Below are 22,016 nucleotides of genomic sequence, written 5' to 3' on the forward strand. Positions count from 1 at the left end.
GGCATGGGGCGAGTATATTAGATTTCATCAGCAGCCATCAATCATGGCTGCACTTAACACGATCAGCTCCCCAGTTTATTCAGGGCGAACAATGGGGGACAGGCACGTCCCGCCTGCAACCGAGTAAATGAGGAATTTAAATACTGCACAAGAGACTACGGCGGCTCGGAGGGAGCTGACTGATTAAAGGCCACAATATCTGCCGATCTACGCAGATGATCTGTCAACGGGATGCAAGAGGAGGCTTATTGAAATAATGGGCTGCTAATGTGAGGTTACTCTGCACGCTGCGCACACACACACACACACACACACTCACACACATTCATGCTTGCTGCCGCAAAATGCCTTTTCCACTCTGTGCACGCACGTGCACAAGCACGTGCACACGTTCCCCACCAGACCATCTCCTACTGTTTGGTATTGATGGGTAATTTATCAAAGGACATCTCATTCTCTGTTGAGAGAAGACTTAATCATGTAGTCCCAGATCCTGACGACGATCCTGGTATTTATCCCTCTAGTGAGATCTTTTATTCATTTATTTTAAGTTTTCTTTTTATTGCCAACATTCGGGGTTATTTTTCACCCAACTCCGGTGCTAATTTGTAGGACTCTGTATGAGGTAAGAGATGGACCGACGCAAAGGTCAACACTGCCTGCTGCAGTTAATCTATTTTTAGCAGTGGAGAAAAGAGTTTCTGGTGAGGAATGGATGGAATGAATAATAACGTGTGGGCAATACTTACATACACTATACTCTTTATTATACAGTTAAAAAAAAACAGCCACTTTATTAGGTACACAGCCCACCTAATAAAGTGGCAGCAGTGACACTCTGGTCTGCTGCTGTCGTCCATCTGCTTCAATCTTAATGTCGTTTGTTCAGAGATGGTTTGCAGAAAGCTTGGTTGCAATAAGTGGATATTCGAGTGCCTTTGACCTCTTTTGACATCAACAGGGCATTTTCTCCCAGAGAATTGCTGCTCACTGGATATTTTCTCTTTTTCTGGCTCCTTTTCTGTAAACACTAGAGAAGGTTGTGTGTGGAAAACCTCAGTAGAAATGTAGCAAAGCTTGTGCGCTACAGGCAGTCATCGAGAGTTGCACCACATTCAGGTGACACGCCTCATTCACCGCAGTACATATCAAACGTACCCTTCCAATTTGGTGGTCTATTTGAACTGCTTCACATCCCTCCCTCCCTCTCTCTCTTTCTCTCTTTCTCTCGGCCTATCATTTCAATTTTCCTCTATTCCACTAGTGCTGCCTGTTTGTCATGATTTACAAAAATGAGGACTCACATGTGCAAACAAATTAATTATACAAAAAAATAAAAAACAAAGTAAAGTAAAACATAAGTGGCGGAAATGAAATGGACCAGAACACAGCAAAACTTAAATACCAAATACCAAAGAACTCCATGGACTGAACTGAACAAAGTGAACTGAAACAAATGAACCAACAAAAACACTGAGGAGCACGAGAGGCAAGACAGGAAGTCTTTAAATCCGAAGGTCCCCCAATTGGGGGGAAACAGGTGAGCACTCAGTGAATTATAGTGGAATACTGCACTAAACATGAAAGAATTTAGTGATATTGCACATCAAATTAAACAGCAGAGACTGTATAAACCTATTTTAAATGTGACAAACACAGCTCAAATAACAACTCAATCAATTACTACACCTCTGTGTCAACCCACTCGCTGCATTTCTGGACCTAAAACACTACGACATGTTATTCAGAACACACAACACACAGCTCGAATGACAGCAGAGACTCCAAGGATTCTGAAGATATACGTCAAAGCACTCTACACCCAAGCAGCAAGAGAGATAAAAAGCCAAAGAATAAAGACAACGGAAATCCTCCGCCGAACGACGGCTGTAAAAATTGCTCTTACCTTTGATGTTTCTCTGTTAAAAGTTGATATTCGACTTCCTGTGTTACACTCAAATCAATCAGGGCGTCTCTTATGGGGGAAGCGTTACAATCTCATTGTGCTGCAGCCTGTCAAAGTCACATGCTGGCTTTCTGCTGATTCTGATTGGTTGACAGTGCTGTCAATCACATTTTGGCTACGATCCTATTGGCTCTAGTTATTCAAATCTCACTCAAATCGGCCAATCCCTCACGGAGATCCAGTCTTGCTACTGGGATACAGCTCAGTGCAGCCACCTTGTGTTCATTTTTTGAAATGGGAAATATATGGAGGCCTGATTGAACTTTCAAACAAAGCCATAAACAATTTTATAGAACACTAGTAATGATATAAAAATGAAATAAGTACCAAAAGCGGCCCAAAGTATTCTAATAGACCTTGTGGTTTTATGATTTTCAAGCAGAGAACTACAAAATAGACGTAGGGCTTATTAACGAGATACAAAATACAAAATAACGAAAACACTTGGAGAACCCAGAGGTCATGACATTGTTCTTCAGCCCCACACCAGCATCCACCAGTGGGCTCTGACAGGAGGGTTGAAGAGATTTGCTCATCACTCATGAGTTGTCTGACTGAACTAGAGTTTCTGAAACACCCAGACCAGCCTGTCAAACATCCATGCCACTTCCTCAAAGTCACTTAAATGACCTTTCTTACAGTTCTGACGCTCAGTTTTAAGGATCCAAGGATTCAAAAAGAATTGTCATATGCAAAAACGTGTTATCTCTGCAATGAAGTTATTTCTCCGTGCCACCATACCTGATCACGGGCTGAACAAGAAAAGGGAAGAGAGTCTACATTCTTAAATGCATTGCGTTGCCAGCATGTCATCGCCTGATAAGTCATTTGTGTTTATGAGCGGTTAATAAAGTGGCTGTGAGTGTACATAATACATGAAAGGAATTCTATAATTCTTTTCTTTTATTGAGTACGTCTGTCACAGCATCAAATCCTCATCCTTCATCTGCAGATCCCGGCGAGCAACAAATGAATATGGACCTGACATTGATTTTTGCTCTGTCAGGAGATACAACAACTCAGATGAAGTGGTGAAGTGGCTTTTCCTGATGGCGTCAACACAGCATTAAAAGATACCCATTAAAAACACACACGATGTCCTCATAACACGCTCACTCATTCACGTCTCATCCGAACATTTGCCATGGTTTGATTGAAAGGAATTTCTTTCTTTGTTGATTCTTATGGTTGAAGGAAGCTTGTCATTCTGTATAATCTGCTGTTTGTACGTCTTTTTTTTGTATGTAAGACATTTTCACGTCATGCAAATTGTCTATTGTTAAGCTTAGTAAAACTGTGACATTCTTGACCACGTAGAGTAGCTCATGTCCACCATCTTATAAGCAATGTAATAAAGCCGCACTAATCAATGTTTTATGTTCATAAGTCAGATGACTGTGTGATGTGAAATGTGTCACTTTATTGCCGTGAACTCACAGGGAGTTCATCCGTCCACTCTGCAGTTCCCAGTGTTCAGCTCTGCAAAGCTTTTTAACATCTTTTTTGCTGATTGTTTTGGTTCTGGTTCCATCTCAAACCTCTCTCTTCTCTTCTAAATGTAATTTCCATCAGCAGAGAGTCTTTTAGGCTCAGATGAACCAACTGCTCACAAAGCACCCAACAATAGGAAAGTGAGCAGAACAATTTGTGAACATGTTGGAGCGTTCCGTGGCAAATGAAGCTGATATTTCCCACAGATGTTGTCGTCGAAAACACTGAAATACAGATCGTCATCCAGCTCTGCAACACATTACTTTCACCTGTTTTTCCTCCATTATTATTTCTGCATTGTTTCTTGTGAAATCCACGACAATGTCAGTTTCACAGAGACTAAAGTCCACCCCCACATGAGAGGATTTTCAAATCTGACTTTTGAATGCTTTTAATCCTGAGAAAGCACAGACTCGATGATCCAGTCACACTTGGCGTTTACTCAAAACCATTTTATGAGATTTTAAGGGATTTGGGATCTCACAGAAATTTGCTCGACTTACTGTGACTTAACATAACATAAACAGACTGTCGTTGTTGGCCGGTAATAGGGTTTTGTGTGTAGATGTTTTGTTCTGAGAATTTAGTTACCGTTCTCAACTAAAGTACGCAATATCAGTTTTCCGGTCAACTCGCTCTCATTCTTTATTGTGACTATGACCGAAATCTGGCCAATAATCTTGGAGTGTGGGGGCTGTTCTAACCCCACTAAAGCCGCGTTTCAACTGAGTGCCGTACAGTATGTATTTTTTTGTGAATGCTAATAGGAATAACCGCCCCCCAACCATTCCATTTTTCACTACCCTTCTCTTGGGGTAAGAGTGTAATGGTACGGCACAGGTGGAACTAGACCCACGACATTGGGGCGATGGAAAAGCGTCACTCCCTCGCGACCGTGGTTTCTTCAACGCCCGCAGTCTAAAGCTTTGACGTCTCGTTGAGACAAACCAAATCAACAACTTATCGACGTGTGCATGCAGCCCACAGGCGTGTTGTTTAAATTCTGTCATCGCAGTCTTATACGCTGATAATGTGTTTGTTATAAAGTGTTTACATCATGTTGTGCTGCCCCCAAGTCAGAAATATGAGTAAAAAAAGATGATTACAAATGAATTTATATACTTTACTTGGTCTCTGTGACTTTCTCAGTGACCTTGATGCTAATCCAAAATATCCCCAACACACACTTTAAGTCCTTAAAGTAATTAATTTGGTTATTTTGGTGGTTAGTGAGTGTTATAAACGAAACACAGAAGGGCAAGAACATGCTATACAAGAGTTTTATTCTTCTGACAACAAGAAAACTACAACTAACAACATGAAATATAGACTTTAGACCTATCTAAAGTATAGTGTCGTATTAAAACTAATAAGCAAAATGCTTTGAAAATAAATCAACAACATTCATGGCAAAGTTGAGTCATGCCTGATCATGTCTGAGGTCACATGATGTTAAGGGTTGTTTCAAAAGACTTTGTTATATTAGCGTGTAATTGTGCCGTTTAATAAGATACACCGTCTTTGTCTTCAAACGTTTCACCCGGTGTCACCTAAATATTCAACAGCGGAGCAGCTTTAGTCCACAGTCTGCTGTGGGTCGAGCCTGTGCTCGCAGCATAATTGATTTTTTACACAAAAGCCCCATGATGCCGCAGACATTTCACAGTGATAGAAGTCATATGACACAGAGGCCATTTGATTTGCGTGATAGTCTCAACTTGGGGCTCAGGTTGTGGAAACCGGAAGAAAATAATACACAGACACATTATGGTGATTTCCTTAAAATCATTGAGATCCATGCTCAGCTCTTCATACTCACAGTCATGACATGTATTAGGAGTAACACATACAAAACAAACACAAATCCCATCTTCAGAACCAATAAGAAAAGAGAAGAAAAAGATTACAATGAATCCTAGAAATGTAAAAGCACAAAGGTTGAACAACAAAATGATTCAGCCATGTGTGTCAGTGTTCAGTGTTCCAAAGGTTATTCAAGTAAATTAATGACAACACAATCAAAAAGGAATATTGATGTGCCGTTTATGATAAAAAAAAACCCCACCTTAATTGTATGATAAAATGAAATGAATTCATCTGTTGAACAATGTTACTGAAGAAATGAAAACATGTGGAACATTAAACAAGTTTAAACATATCTCTAAAAAATAACATTTAATATAATGGTGGACTTGTCTGGAGTGACTTTTTAACTTTACATTTTGGTTTGTGGTTTGGTTTTTTTCATTTTTGGAAGGAAAAAGGTAGGGTGAGAAAAGTTCCATACATTATCCTACACCCTTTAAAACACTACTAAGAAATGTTTATTGTAACATTTTACTTCTTTTACTGTGTATTTCATTTGGTTATGTTGTCACGTTTGAGTAAATAAACCAAACATGTACAGCGGAGCAGAGTCATGTTTGTCGGACTTCAAGCAGCAGGTTCATAGATAAACTTCTTTCAGTGCAAATGAAAATGTTCATTTATTCTATATATTGTTGTATTCATGCCTTTATGGGGCCCTAAGCTGAATTTGATTTGATTTGTACACACATGCACTATGTGAGCAGCTCCAAACTAAAAGCAAATAACTTAAGATAAACACTATTTAGATCTCTAAATATATCAAAAGATATCTAGATTTCATTAATGTTAGAATGCTTTTTTCTCCACACACACTATGGAGGGCCCCCTGATCACCGGCTAATCAGGGGGCCCCAAAGCAGCTGCTTATTTATTCATTTGTTTATTCCTTGGGTTTCTGTCCTTCGTGTGTAGAAAAACTTTATTTTTTACCATGAAAAAGTCTTGCAGTTTACAAGTCATGTGTTAAGCAGGAGACACTGTGACCAAAGCCCATTTATGTGAATAAATTCACATTATACACCTGTATAGAATGATCTGTGTTTCTCGTGGAGAATAAATACAGAGAAGATAATATTTTTTATATTTACACTTTAATTTAAGGTCTTTTTAAAAGAGTGGGACAACATTCCCAGTGCCTCAAACAACTACTTAACTCCTATTCGGTGTATGTCAGTAGTATATATATTAAAGTGCAACCACATTCAGGCCTTGCATATGTACAAACCCTTAGATAAGCCTACAAAAAGTTTCATTAACACTCCTAGAGCACCAAAATGTGTTCATAAAAAAGTGAAGCTCATTTTTGGTCTTAAACCAACATCAGTCCTTTCCATAATTATCAAATATTAATTAATTTCATTCATAAGTTTTTGTCATGATGTACCTTAATTTTATTGTCTAAAAAAACACAATAAATTAATTATTTTCAATACACTTCATGGGTTATTTTTGGTTTGTAGACAGCTATATGTGAAATATTAGCAGAAATATTTGTTTATATGCATTATTATTATTTTTGCAATGTCATAATTTATAAAATTAAACTTTTTAACCCTTAAATTGGCTAGTTTTTGTCATGGTGCATCAAATAGTGATGTGAGTGGGTTTCAATAAGCACATTTTGGTGTGTAGGTGTGTTAGTGTGAGTATTTTAGTTAACCTTGTTTACGATGGACTAAAAATAAAACATACATGAACTAAAATGCACAACCTGGCATACATTTTTTTTAACAATATACATGAAAAAATACATGAAATGTTTTTTAATTATTTGGAAACAATACTATTATTATTATTACAGAAGAGGATTAGGGTAAAAGAAATGGAAAAAAATTATTACAAGCAAACACAAATGTAAAAACGGTATTTGCAATTACAGAGGGCTACATCTAAAAAGATTTTTGAAAGAAAGTAAAAAAGTCAGAATTCTAAATTTATTCTCAGAGTTCATGCAATATTTTTTACTTCTACATGTGGCCCTAATATTCTTCTGTAAACTTTACACTGTCATTCTCAATGTGTCATAGAAAACCTGCACAGGTGATGATGTGTGTGTTATGATCTTCCACCTCCGCTCCAGCTTGAAGGTTCTCCTGGACCTCACTCAGCCTTTTGACCCTGAGGGTATGACCACCCCTGGAGAGATGCCCCCTGGACACAGTTCATAGTCTATTTACCCATCACTGTGCATAATGCATGTAAGATTTGGCTCATGTGACCATGGATGACGAGTAGGAGGGAAACGATCCACGAAGTGTGACTTCCAAATTCCACCCATCCCGCACGACACGCCTCCTCTGTGACATAAGAGCGTGGCTGTGGACTACAAATGTGGGATGAGTGAGTGGAGAGTTTGTCAAAAAGTTGTGCACATGAGCTGTTCCTTATCGCAGACAAGCAGGAATTATTTATTTTTCTTAAATGGCGGAGGAGCTGTTAGTGGAAGGTGATGCAAAGGGTAATGGGGTAAGTTTTATTTTATTTTTTTATTGAAAAATGTGAAAAAAAAAACTGTTCTCTTCGTTTCCTTTTAGTCACCAAAAGTTTGAATTGGTTATTATCAGAAATGTAGTTGTTTTGCCAGGATTTACCTCACAAAACGAGAAGATAAAGCTTCTAAAAAACAGTTGACCAAAGTGCTGCCGTCTCACATGTTCTATGTGCTGCCGTCCGACAGATAATACGTTTAAATTGATGATGACTGGGCAGCATTGTCTGCTATGAGCTATTCCTAATTATCTAACTCTTTCCATCAGGGTGAAATTAGGTTTCTTTAAGGCATCTGTGCTGTCATTGTTCAGAGGGTTCCTTCTCACTGTCTTTATATTAACAACATCCTCTATGTTCACATGAGCGTGTTTCTTTTGACCCAGAATGTTAGTTTACAAACACATGTGTGTGTGTTTGTGTGTGTGTGGGGGGGGGGGGGGGGGGGGGGGGGGGGGGTGTTCTTCCCATGCTTAAAGGTGAGGACATCCATCTACCTTTGTCTACCTTGGGGAGGGGTGTGATCCAATGGGCCCTGTGTGTGTTGGAATTTAGGATGGCAGCCATGAGAGTAGCTTCAGGCCGTTCCTGGTGAAAATACACTGAGACTATTTGAACACAGAGTATGGCTCATGTGATTTAGGGAAAAGGGGGTTAACAGACGCGTGATGAATTCTAACAGTTTGTAGGCCACCCCTGTGCCGCGTAGAAACTTTAGTCTGAAGCTAACTTTTCTCAAGATGCCGCACATGATTTGTTAGGACCTAAAAAGTGACATTATATTTGCATTGCCTTAAAAGCTGTTCTTTAAAGGTGACTGACATTTTTCATTTTTGTGCCAAATTTTAAGCAATACAGTAAAAAAATGATCTCCCACCCCACCTTTAACGTTAATATATACACAAATGTCCATTCGAGTCAAACTATTGTCAAAGGAATTCACACAGTGCTGATTAGTCCTTTCAGCTCCTATTTCTCAGTACAGCTTTGTTTAGATCTCTCTCTTGACATTCCTGTAAAGTGTGATGACTGCAAACACAAAATATTCACCGGTGTATACACACAATACGCTCCCTCAGTCAGGTCTGATAGTTTTGCATGACAGAGTCCGAGAAGGACAATGTGACATTATTTCTGCTCACAAAGACGAAACAGAGGCAGAATACTAACACCAGCAACAACAAAAACTGCAAACGTTTCCCTCACACTGTGTTTTTCTCTTCATCTTTTCCCTCAGCAACTCACAAGGTCACTGCTGGCGGTGGCTTTCCTGTCCTCATTCGGCAGCTCCATGCTCTATGGCTACAATTTGGCGGTGGTCAACTCCCCTGCACAGGTTTGAGTCACTATTACACATCTCATCGTGCCGATAATCAACTCGCTGTCATCATCATCATCAACTCGAGTGAAATAGTTTCTCCGTTCTCCAAGTTTGAATGAACAGTGGGGCGAAAATGGGAAAATGGGAAGTTTAAACTGCAATTTAGATGTTAATGGACACAGAGCTTCCCATAAGCACTGCTCTGCCAGCCAAGCAGCCGTCTACTCAATTCAGTCCAGTTAGCTCTATTATTATATTCATTTTATCTGTGGCTGTGGAAGTGCAGCAATACAGAAGAAAGATGACAGGAAAGAGAAAAAGACAATGGTCACTTCATCAAAACAATACATTCATATGTTCTGTTACAGTGCACGTGTCACTAATAAATGATCAATCGTTATTAATTCAGGTTGTCCTGAAATAAGTTTTAAATGTTAACAATTATTTACAGACATGCTGGTTTACGACAGAAACTGAAGAGGAACATTTTTTTTTATCTTTCGAGAAAAAGTAGTACAAATATGAGAATAAAGTCCTAATATTAAAAGAGTCATAATTTTATGAGATAAAAAATGGAATTTTCCGAGAATAAGTCTTAATATGAAAAAAGTCGTAAAAGAGATGATTTTCTCCTCGTCTGTGTTTGTGATTCTTTCTTCCAAACAAACTTAGTTTCTTGCACAATCTTTTCAAAGTCCTGATGCTAAAGATAATCTGGTGCTGATGAGACAAAAGTATTTCTTTATTTATGAAGCCGAAATCAAAATGTAACTTTGAAATGCTCCGTGTTTTTTGATCTTGACACAGGTTGCAGCTGATCATCTGAGATTTTGTTAGAATAACAATCCCGACATTAAAGACCTTAATCTCATAATATTACAACTTCATTCTCTGAAAGATTACAACTTTGTTCTCATAATATTATGACTTAATTCTTCAGTTTGGCTCTATACTCCATCGTACTGGCTAAAGCGCTAAATCTAAAATCTAATGCACAACACATTTACAGTCAGGTAAACATGTTGAGGTGTCTGTCTTGGCCAGGACACTCTTGCAAAAAGAGATTCTTAATCTCACTGAGTTTCATTCAAGGTTAATTAACGATTTAATGAAGGCAGGAAAATGCATTAAAATGTGCAGCAGTTAAGGCGCCGGCAGCCCCTGAAGGTTGGCTACTTTTCCCCCACTGCCACTGCAACTCTCCTTGATCCTTGTAAATCCCAGTTATCATAGTAAGGTCAGACGTTTTGTTCGCAGTCATGTGGAGTCATGTGGCCTCCGTGTATCAGATGTAGAAGCTGCTGCGTGTCTCACCGTGTCATTGATGTTCTGTCGTTTTTACCAATGATGTGCTCTGTTCCCTTCCTCCCATGTTGGATTTGTTGCAGTGGCAGTGACTAAGCTCTGCACTCATTCCTGTTTGGCCACGCATGGCTGGAGCATGGGAGCTCTGGTGCCACGTATTACGCTGGTTATTAGGCGATAGCTGCATCTGCTGCAGCTGGTCGAAGCTCGATAGATGACTAGACGAGCAGTGGAAAGATTAGTGTCTCTCGTTTAAAGCTATTAGCTGATGAGTAAGATGATTATTGGATTGGACTGGGAGCTGAAATGTGGATGTTTTGAGGATGGTAATAGGTCACGTATAAGCATTTACTAGTGATTTTGTGTCACCCTTTAGCACCAAGAGTATAGCAGACAACACGTTTGCACACAAAATTCCAACGGTTTCTGAAAGCTGAGAAGTTGCTCGTCAGTGTGGTTATTACGGTAATTTCACTCGCAGTAAATCAGCGTCTTTGTCGCTAGAGAGGAAAGAGTTGGACATTGAGACAAAGACAACACACAAAATCTTGTGCTTGTGTACAACTACAGTGTCATTTTGGTTTTCCTTAATTTTAAATAGTTAAAACAGTATTTTAACATGCAGTTAATTGTAAATAACTGCCAGATATTGAAAGTTATTTTCAAAAATGGGTAAAAGCACTTATAGGATCATTTTTGTGGCCCTTTTGAGGCTTCAAGAAATAAGTAACACATTTTGACAAACATTCAACTTTGATTAAAAAACTAATACAACTAAGAAAAAAAAAGCCAAAAATACAAATACATTCTGAAGTGGTTGATAATGTGCACAGTCACAGATGTTTCTTCACCCTCGATATAAGGGCTGAGAACAAAAAAAGCATCTGTCGTTCCATGAATGTCTAGTTTGAGACATGTGAAAGGTTGAAGTGGGAGGAGTCAGGACGATCGAATGTGAATTTCCCGTAAATGTGATGTTATGAACTTAGACCAGTGTTACTGTCATGTGTTTGACCATGTAAAGAACTTCTCTGGTACATGCCACGCAGTACCTCATTGATTTGTCATGTTCCCACATGGAAAAATGGACAAATCCTGCAAATGATTCACCAGCCTGACTGTTTTTCTCTCAACATTATTGAAACACTTATATCTGGTACCAGAATATCTAAACCTTAACACATAAACAGCTGAACATCAAAAAATAGCACATCATCACATGAGGAAGGTGTGACCAACCACGGCTAATGAACAATGAGTGAAACAGAAAATTGATTTTATGAATTCATTATTACTGTTTACTATTTTAATGTGAGAGGATCAGTCATGCCTCATCCACTTAATAAGATTGATATTCCTGCCAATACTGCGCTGCTGCATATTGGATCTGCGTTTCCCTCAGTCCAGCAGCACACTTTGATCATTTCATAATCGTGTGTTGCATCAGCACCAAACTCTCCAAGATAACACTTTTCATATATCATGGAGCAATGTGTACATGCAGCTCATTAAGGAATTGATGAATTAAAACGTTGCTCTTCTTCTTCCATCATTCATCTGTCAGAATCAGTCATTCCTTTAGATTATCTCTTTCAGTTTTTTTAAAGAAAGAAAACAAATGAATTAGATTCACTTCACTGGCATCTTCACTGTCAGATAAACCTGAATGAAATCTGATGCTGGCTACCGTTGTTGACTCTCTTTGATTTGATCCAATATATGGCCTCTTTCTTTCTCAGCAAATCAGTATGACTTCCGCAGTGGACTCTAATTGAACTTCATCCATCCATCCATTTTGTACCGCTTCATACTCCCCATGAGGGTCGCGGGGGGCGCTGTGCCAATCTCAGCTGACATAGAGCGATATGTGGGGTCACACCCTGGACATGTAGAGAGACAAACAACCGTTCACTCTCACACCTATGGTCAATTAAGAGTGTCCAATTGACCTAATCCCCAAATCTGCACGTCTTGGGAGGAGAACCTGGAGAAAACCCCCACACACACGCAATGCAAGTGCTAACCACTACATCAACCGTGTGGCCCCTAATTGAACTTCATGTCTATTAAAAATATATAAATAAATAAATGACATGAATAAGATGCATGACAATGGCTCTGCACCGCTTTCCCCACTGCAGTTTATATCCGACACTGTGGAGAAAAAAATAATCAGTTCCAGAATTTCTCTGTGTAATATATTTGGACAATCTTTAAAATGCATTTAAATCCTTTATTGTTTTCTTCCAACAGTACATCAAAGCATTCTACAATGCGTCGATTACAGAAACCCACCACTGGACTCCAGATGAGAAGTTCCTCACCATCTTGTACTCCCTCACTGTGTCGGTGTTTGCCATCGGTGGCATGGTGGGGGCTCTGCTGGTGGCCAAACTAGTCACCAGATATGGAAGGTCAGTGTGTGTCTGTGTTTGTGAATGTCGTCCCCCTGTGTCTCTGCAAGACAGTTGACTAAAAGCTGAGTGTGTCCAAACAGGAGGGGGACAGTGGTGAGGTCCAGCATGCTGGTGTTTATAGGAGGAGCTCTGATGGCCTTCAGCAGAGGGTGCGGGTCACCTGCCATGGTCATAATTGGCCGCTTCATCACAGGAGTACACTCAGGTAGGTCAAGTGTGTCACACTCGTCCTCAAACCAATTTAAGTACATTTGTGTGTGTAGATACAAAGCTGCCACAGCACATTACTGAGACCAATATTTGGCGATCGTATTCATAAATCAGTGCTGATAGTATGATAATATGTCAACAATCTCATTCGTGTGTTACCATTAGGAAACATTAGATAATAATTACAAGTATACATAATAATAAACATTGTTATCACATGTGTCTTTCAACAGGTATTTCGCTCAGCGTGGTGCCAATGTACCTCGGCGAGATTGCGCCAAAGACACTACGAGGTTTCCTGGGCCTCATTCCCAGCATCCACATTTGTCTCGGGGTCTTCATTGCTCAGGTCCTGGGGCTCCATGAACTGCTGGGAAAGGTACTTTGACCTGTGGCAGTTATTTTTAGGCACAGACTACGGCACAGACAGCTAGTTTAGGCAGGCTCTTGCCAAAAGTGGAGAGATTGTGATCCAGAAATGAGCAGCAGCAGCAGCTCAAAGGACTGAAAACTCTGATGCTTTCTATCTCAGCTTGAATCTCCTCACAGAAGTGAGCTTCACATTCTGTATGTTATTGAACTTGATCAGGTGATGCTCTTGACATCCAACCACCTATAATACATCTGATCAAGAGGGAAGGACTTAAACATCTGCTGCCATGACATTAACATATTTTACTCTCACGGCACAGTGAAAGCAGCTGATGGTGTAGTAAGGTGTCTTGTCTTCTCTCCATACAGGAAGAGAATTGGCCTCTGCTTCTGTCCCTCGGGATGTTCCCTGCCACTGTCCAGGTGATGCTGTTGCCATGGTTCCCAGAGAGTCCACGCTACCTGTTGATAGACAAGGGAAATGTGCACGCCACCATCGCAGGTCAGAGAGTGGATCCTACTTCTTTCTCTCACTCATGGAGTAAAGAATGTGTCACAATGCTTTTTTTCTCCTGTTCCACTTAAGATCTAATATGCGACATTCTTCATCACGACATATTAGAAAACAAATAACTGCCTAAAAGTGACATCACACTCCTGTGTGTTGCCATCAGGGTTTCTGTTTTGGGAGCTGATCCGGCCATTGCCTTTGATTCCCACAGGGAACACTAAACCCTTTAAATAAATATGCTGCATTCAATTGTTTCGTTTACGATGTTTAGGAGATGGAATCGTCCGAACACTCCCTATGTCAGCAAAGCCATAGACACAGAGAGTAATGAGACGCTCGGTCGTGGCAGAAAGTAGGTCAAAGCGTCAAGGCATAGCTAAATTCGACTTCCAGAGAAAGTTTATTTTATCGTTGGTTTTAGACGATCATTCCCACGATGGAGAAGTCTACAAGAGACAATATTGGTCAAAGCTTGCCTGGACATGTAAATACTGCAAATGTTACATGCCTTACATATTGGACCTTGAAGTTCCATGTTGTTGCTATCTTTATATCTTTATCCTCACCTCTGAAAAGCATTTGTTTTTATTTTCCTCAGCCCTAAAGTGGTACCGCACTAAAGGAAACATCCAGGCGGAAATCGATGAGATGCAGGAGGAGCAGCGCTCTTTGTCCTCCGTCCAGAGCGTCTCTGTCTGGGGCCTGATCAGGGACCGCTGCGTCCGCTGGCAGGTCATCAGCATCATTGTGGTCAACGTCGGCATGCAGCTGTCCGGCATCGATGCGGTATGTGGAAGAAAACATTTTTGGGCCTGTTGTCTTTTGTGTTGTGGTGTGTGTTACCTCTTCAGGGCCAGCTGTCCACAAAGAGACCAAAACCCGGTCCTAATGAGGTGGAACCTCATTTTTAATGATGATTATGGTGAAATTTTGGTGAATAATATTTTGTTGAGGTTGTCCAAATGAATGGCAGCGCAGTGTCCGAAGAAGAATAGCTCCACAAACTTGTGTGTGTGTGCAGTTATTATAAGAGAGTGAGAGCTCCCAGAGTCCCCAGCTGTGTATGCATTTGCATCTCTTCCTGTTCATACATTACAATCCCACATGCAGTCACTGAGCGACTAAGCAGGGGGCAACAGGACCACGCCTCATTATCTCCTGGTGCTCACTCTCTCTCTCTCTCTCAGTGTTTCCTCCACATAAGGAGAGCCATCCACACTCCCTCAAACACAAAGTCAAACACATCTTTGTACTCATTGCTCCATGTGGATGGAAGCTCTAGGCATGCTGGCTCACATGCTAGCTTCATTTCCCAGCAGGGTTACACCCTGCCGAGTACCACGGCCGCAGATGTTCCACACAGAAACACTGGAAGGCTTCATGCAGAAGAACCAGAAAGATCTGTGTGTAATAGAGCGGTGTTTCCCAAACTTTCTGAAGACGTCACGACCCGAGTCGCTGTATTGATCGTGACAGAGAGCAGATTATGTGCAACATTTCTGACTATTTCTACACTGACTATTCCCTTGAATAGAAAACCCATCAATTTCCAAGAGATGTATGTAATTTTATGTTTATGTTTGATTGAATAATTCTTCAGCAAATCAGCAAATTGATTTAGCGCCAGCAGCTAGACTGCCATATCGGACCTAACGTGTCCAGATAATTAACATTTACAGGGCACTCATTGAAATTTGGAGGATTGGTCGATAATTAGAGGATACAGAAATCTAAAATGTATTATTTTCATGTAGAAAATCAAGGTCCATGAAGATGCCATACATTGTTCCTTCCCCCTGAAAAGAGTATTTATTAGAATATAGAAGTAAAACACAAGTAAAGCTAAAGGAACACTATATGAACAGTGGTTCCCAATACTGGTCCTTGGGGACCCCTGTCCTGCATGTTTTAGATGTCACCTGACCATAATTAGCTTCTGAGATATACATAACCACGGATGTAGGAGAAGCGTGAGCTGTATGACCATTCTTTTTGCCTTTCGGAACTGCTTCAGAGCTGTTTTGGATGTCAGCGTAAATTACCAAATAGTTTTACTGGTGGCTAAACGTAAGAGTTGAGCTGCTAATTCTTTGCAATGTTGCTGTGGAGAGGAGCATCTTTCTGCTCTGCTTATCCTACTGCCACCATGGATGGATGGAAGCAGATAAGTTGGCTTAAACAGGAGCAGAATGCCTTTAAGGTGCCTCCCTCTGACTGTGTATTGGGAATATCATGATTAAATATGCATACGTGATGAGATTAGCAGGAACTAATGCATCCATGTTCTACATACACGCAATGCAATAATCCAATTAGCATGAATTTGTACTCTCAAGACAAGTCATAATCTCCACAACTGATGACGATGTTTTCCAGTTATTCTTCTAAGTTTCCACTTTAAAGACAGACCAGTGTGTATGTAACACCACACACACACACACACACGCGCGGTCACTAAATCAACAAGACAACATTCAACCACGCCGATCACGATCTCGTCCACACCTCATCAATGATGGATGTTGCATCAGCAAAGTGTGATTAATGAGCGTACGCAAATTAATTTCAAGGGGAGAAGTTGTCAGGAGTTCATACTGATGGAGCGCTCCGTCTCAAATGCATGAATGATGGTCGGCCTGATGATGATGATCACTCATGATCATCATCATGTGTGCGACTTCTTTAGCTGCTTAAGAAAAGAAGAAGAAGAAAAAAGACAAAGCATCTGTGTATTTGTGTGTGTGTGTGTGTGTGTGTGTATGTGTGAGGCATTCACGTCACATTAATGAAATTATCATTGTCAATTTCAGATCTGGTACTACACAAATGAGATATTTAAAAACGCCGGGATCCCAGAGCCTCACATTCAGTATACAACAGTGGGAACTGGTGCGATCGAGGTCATCTCTGGAGTTCTGGGGGTGAGTTCATAATATTATATTACTCCACTTCAAACAGACTAAAAAACACACTTTTATATCCACGCTTTTGTTTCATGCTTGTGTTTGAAAAGGAAAAAATTACTCTTTTTTATATATTGTAATAAAGGATTCCTTAAAGTTATATGGGTAAATATACCTTTGGCCAAGTTTCCAAAATGTACTGACTGTTTTTTATATCACTGTGAATTTAATATTTTTTTGAGTTTAAGAGAGAAAACGGTGAACACAATTTGACGACAGCGTCAGAGGCGCTTTTTTAAAACAGATGATCATAAATAATCACTTATTTTTCTGTTAATTTTGCTTCACAATAAGTGCTTTCTGTTGTGTTGTATTTGTATTAAGGCTCATGAAGGGAGGGGTGTTCTCAGTGACAGCAGTTTATTAATCAGGGGTTCAGACGTGTCCTTGAAATCCTTGAAAGTTTGTGAATTTGAGAAAAAAAAAGACATTGGTCATTGAAAGTGTTTGAATTTTGTGCAAGAAAGAAGTTAAGTTAATATTTACTTAAATGAGTTAGTCTCTCTTGTTTGTTACGACGCCACCTACTGTTTCATGCCCTGCATTGCTTGATGTACGAAGACTTTCTACGAGGTCTACGCAGAACAAGTGGTTGTGATGTTATTACTAGCGGTGTTGTGGTGGACACTGTCCACTGTCTGTCTCCACTGTTGACGTGAGATTCCACACGGAACAACGAGCGAGTAAAGTTAACCAGAGAGAGAGAGAGAGAGCTAATTATGTGATTATGTCTGGGAAATGCAAATTCCAAGGACAAGCACTTGTTTTACAAGTTGCCATCCCATCTTAAGCTGTGTCAGCACATTCAGTCTTTGAATTTGAGGGAATCGATCCTGGAAAGTCATTGAAAAGTCCCTAAATTTGATGTCAAGCAATGTGTGGGAACCTGGATTAACGTCTTGGTATCTGGCACTGGTCCCTATATCAATAAATACTGAATAAAAAAATAAAGATCCGACTTCAAAAAGATCTTAATACTCGATATTTTTCTTTCTTTGACTTTGTGAAATGATCAGGGACATTAATTAACATCATTATAATGAGGCTTACAAGATCACAACAGATACTAATGTGTATGCTGAGAGGATTAAAAAAGAAAAAAGCCCATTGCACTCACGACTCTTTGTCCTTTCAGTGTTTCACGATCGATCGTCTGGGCAGGAAACCTCTGATGATTGGCGGCTTCCTCTTCATGGGTATCTGCTGTGCAGGGATCACTGTGTCTGTCCTCTTCCAGGTACAGTGTCGTCCTATATATGTCCAAAAATATGACCTTCATTTGCATACAGTTCAATGCTTTTTAAGGGGCTTCGACTAATAGTAATGCACAGAAACTAAAATCAGTGTTAACATCAGCATTGGTTTCTCTCTCAGTCTGTGTTTCAGTTCATTTTCAGTGACATTTTTTACATCGTCTTTAAAGGTCCAACAAACAGAGTTTGTCCATTTGCCGATTAGTTTCCCGGAATTAGAGACGTTTGAAAGTTAGTTAAATGTCTTATTTTCATTGCTGGCTTTCACCTCTTGACACATGAAGTGACAGCATTACACTGTGTTCAAGAACATACCCACACATTTCAAATGTAAAACTTGGTTGTGTGTTATTGTTATCAGTTTTTAATTTAACATTTTTCCTTAATCTCTGATGACGTATCATGGACATTTTATGACTTGTGAAATAATACATTTCTTACATATAGCCCCTTTAAAGCAATTACGCACCTATACAAACACACTTATGGGTCGTCTGTAAAGCTATTTCTGCCAAATAAACCCTCCTCAATGTTACACACTGGGCCTTTAAGGATATGGATGTAAGAGTAGAATATTTACTGTACGTGTAATTAGCCCCACGTGCCGTTAATTAATTAATCACTCATGTTACGCATGTATCCATAATGATAAAATGAACATCAATGATTAACCGTGTTGTTCTCTTCTCACAGGCGGAGCTGTGGTTCATGCGCTACATCAGTGTGGGCTGCGTTGTTGGAATAATCGCTGGCTTCTGCATAGGCCCAGGTACGTGTCTTTGCTCAAACCAACCTCTCAGTAGTAGTAGTGGTAGCAATAGTCGTAGTGTGTTCGTTGCTATTTCAGCAACAGAAAACACACTGCAAACTATGCATAAAGTGCACATTTAAACCACAAAGAGCAACATGAAGTGCTAATTCAAACTTTTCCACTTCCACATCTCAATGACAGCAACATTCCAGTGTGTGAGGTAACACTGCTCTCTGCTGGATGCCAGCACAATAGCAGGCACCCAAACCTAAAATCCCCCCCCCCCCCACTGTAAAGAGATATTGTTTTTCATTAGTCTTGTAAATTAGGACATTGGAAATGCCACACTACATCTATTCCCACCGCCGTTTGTACTTGTGTGTAAGTTGAGGAGGAGTGAATTAACCGGCGATAGTTTACAATGTTGGAGCCATGTTGACTGGACCTGTGAGGATGATGAATTAGAACAAATCTAGTTTATATTACATCATCAGTCAAGCCGGCAAAATCCATACTTTGGTACGCGGACAAGTTTCTCTTGCCGCAATTAGACTTTTAATGGCTCATTGTTCATAAGCTAGCCGTGATGAATATGATTTGCCTCGCACGAAACCTTGCATGCACAATGAAGCCCCTCCATACGTAGCGCGGATGTTGACAAATTATGGCCTCGTTATTGGTTTGATGATATTAAACCTTCCTCCACGCAATTATCATGCACAGATAATGAGGGCATCACTCCAGAGCTCGTCATCACAGCTTTTTACTAATGTATATTTCTCCTTCACAGCTTTGACTTCTAACAATGAAGAATTGTGTGTTTAGGGCTGAGACAAAACCTCATGGATCCTACATAATGTCAAACTAATGAATTGCACTGGTCTGAGCGACTATTCTGCTTCTTGTGGTTCGTGGCGGTGGAGTTTTGCCAGCTTGACAAAACGCCTTCCTCTCTTGTCAATCTTTGATTGCTAAATAATAATGAACCCATAATGAAATGCATACGGAGAAAAGGAGCGCGGTATAACAGCGCTGGGGCTTGAGGATTGTTTATCATTTCCGTTTGTGTTGTGTTTAGTTTGAATGACTGCCAAAGAATAGTCCTGCGTGGGATTATTGATAAACTAATTGATGAATGAAGACTCTGAAGTTAATTTCACAGCACCCAATAGATTCATGCAACTGTACAGAGTGATTAAATGTGATTTGTATGGCAGCGGCTTGATAGGCTGTCTCGTTAGATCACACCAATGGATGAACTGAATGCCGAGTGAACCAGGATCATGTTTTCCTTTGTCACAATGTGTCCTCATAAATAATAAAAGTTGTTGTTCTTTTCCCCCCCCTCACCTGTGCGTAGCTGGCGTGCCGTTCCTGATCACGGCCGAGCTGTTTAAACAGTCACACAGACCGGCTGCCTACACTGTGGCTGGATGTCTCAACTGGTTGTCCAACTTCACCATCGGCTTCGTCTTCCCCTTCCTAGAGGTCAGAGCAAACTTCAATTCTCCTCTTATATTCAGTGACAGTAAAATAAACAAGTAAAACAGTCTTTAGCTTAGTTATCAGTCCAAAAACATGCAGATTTGGGGATTTAGGTGAATTTGTTACAATTTCTTAACAAACTTAACATGTGGTGGCTCCACTTGCAGTGTCACACACAGTGCACACAGGCTGAGTAGAGGTGACTCTCCAAACACCAATAAAATAACCAAATAAAACCACAGCTTTGCTGCCCTTCATTATCCTCAGTGTCAGAGACAAACAGACCCTCAGATCGAGCGTCTGTCCGATGATGTAAACCCACATAAACTCTGGCCATGGATCTTCATAAAATAATAATTTTACACAGAACACAGATCAGATCATTTTTTTTTTTTAAAAGGTAATGCAGAGGTTATACCTCTTAGGGAAATTAAAAGGTGAGCCAGAACCTGGTACAAAGCACTGTTTTGTTATGATGGACGTGTAAAGCTGAACATATCCAGAAAGCGCAGATGCAGCTCAATGACAAGTATTTGCTGTGTATCAAAAAGAAAGCTCTTAACATAACACATCATCTCTCTCATTTATTACACTCCAAATTTTAACCAGTCTCCTTGAGGAAGGCATTTCACGATCCACAAAGAAATGTCTATAAGAAAGCTTTTGTACAAAGTGCAATTAAATTGTTCAAAATGATAATAAATAATAATAATAATAATAATAATAATAAACTGACATTGTGTTTTTATGTGAAGCTATAGACAATTTTCCACACAGTGGACAATACATTGAAACCATAAGGTGTTTGCTATTTAAAAACTGAAATTGACAACCTTTTGGCTCAGATTTGTCATTATGTCAAACATGATTACACTCACTTTGATCCTCTTTTAAAAGAGATAGACTTAGAGATTAATATCTTGGCATTGGCCATTTGATAGTAACAGCCTCACTTTGTTGACTTCAGGACGGTTTATTTTGTTGTCATTTTGCTTCCTTTAGACTTTTACCTCTTACTTATTGTTTCTTTGATCAAGCGTTGGCGTTCTTTTTAATCACCGCTGTGCTGCATCTCCTTCCTCTTTAGCTTGCTACAGGCCCTTACTGTTACCTGATCTTCTGCGTGATCTGCTTGGGAGTGGCCATCTACACCATCTTCATCATTCCCGAGACCAAGAACAAAACCTTTATGGAGATCAGTCAAATGTTCGCCTCCAGGAACAACGTACTTGAGGAGGAGTTGACGTCCAACGGTCATTTGAAAATGGCTATGATGAACGGATACGGGACCCTTTCCCAGTATGATGAGAAGTACGAGATAGAGTGAAGGAAAGAAGAGATGGACCTACGTGTTAATGATGGTTTCTTCAACCACTGTGTCCCAGGTAAAAGGGGCCACAAGTGGATCTGCTGCTTCAGATGAAATCTTTGTAATTTAAGACTTAGATATTTAAGTTATTCCTGTTTTTAACAGTACATTTCCAGTCAGAGAATCTCCTGCATTGTAAACCAACAGTAACACTGTCATCTGTTCCTGGGCAGTCTCAGTTTGAAGAGAAAATCATCTTTCACTGGTCTTGAACAGAACAGGTTTCAACAAAAAGCACAAGGCAAC

General features: G+C 40.0%; 1 protein-coding gene across 1 annotated transcript; it reads left to right on the forward strand.

Annotated features, from left to right (window-relative positions):
• The first annotated feature begins 7,656 nt into the window (after positions 1-7,656).
• On the forward strand, positions 7,657-21,728 carry slc2a15b (solute carrier family 2 member 15b). Its single transcript, XM_058640198.1, has 12 exons — positions 7,657-7,792; positions 9,051-9,149; positions 12,693-12,853; positions 12,937-13,061; positions 13,300-13,445; positions 13,808-13,940; positions 14,548-14,735; positions 16,760-16,870; positions 18,048-18,149; positions 18,859-18,934; positions 20,277-20,404; positions 21,489-21,728. Exons 1-12 carry the CDS (start codon positions 7,748-7,750, stop codon positions 21,726-21,728), a joined length of 1,554 nt encoding a protein of 517 aa, XP_058496181.1. The 5' UTR covers positions 7,657-7,747.
• Positions 21,729-22,016: the final 288 nt, after the last annotated feature.

The sequence above is a fragment of the Solea solea genome, chromosome 10 (assembly GCF_958295425.1).
Source record: "Solea solea chromosome 10, fSolSol10.1, whole genome shotgun sequence".
Lineage (NCBI taxonomy): Eukaryota > Metazoa > Chordata > Actinopteri > Pleuronectiformes > Soleidae > Solea > Solea solea.

Bases quoted from the DNA above. Each gene is read 5' to 3' on its own strand.
- slc2a15b (XM_058640198.1), top strand. From the start codon at position 7,748: ATGGCGGAGGAGCTGTTAGTGGAAGGTGATGCAAAGGGTAATGGG. The intron at 13,446-13,807 runs GTACTTTGACCT...CTCTCCATACAG, and splicing joins TCCATGAACTGCTGGGAAAG to GAAGAGAATTGGCCTCTGCT. The intron at 18,935-20,276 runs GTACGTGTCTTT...ACCTGTGCGTAG, and splicing joins TGGCTTCTGCATAGGCCCAG to CTGGCGTGCCGTTCCTGATC.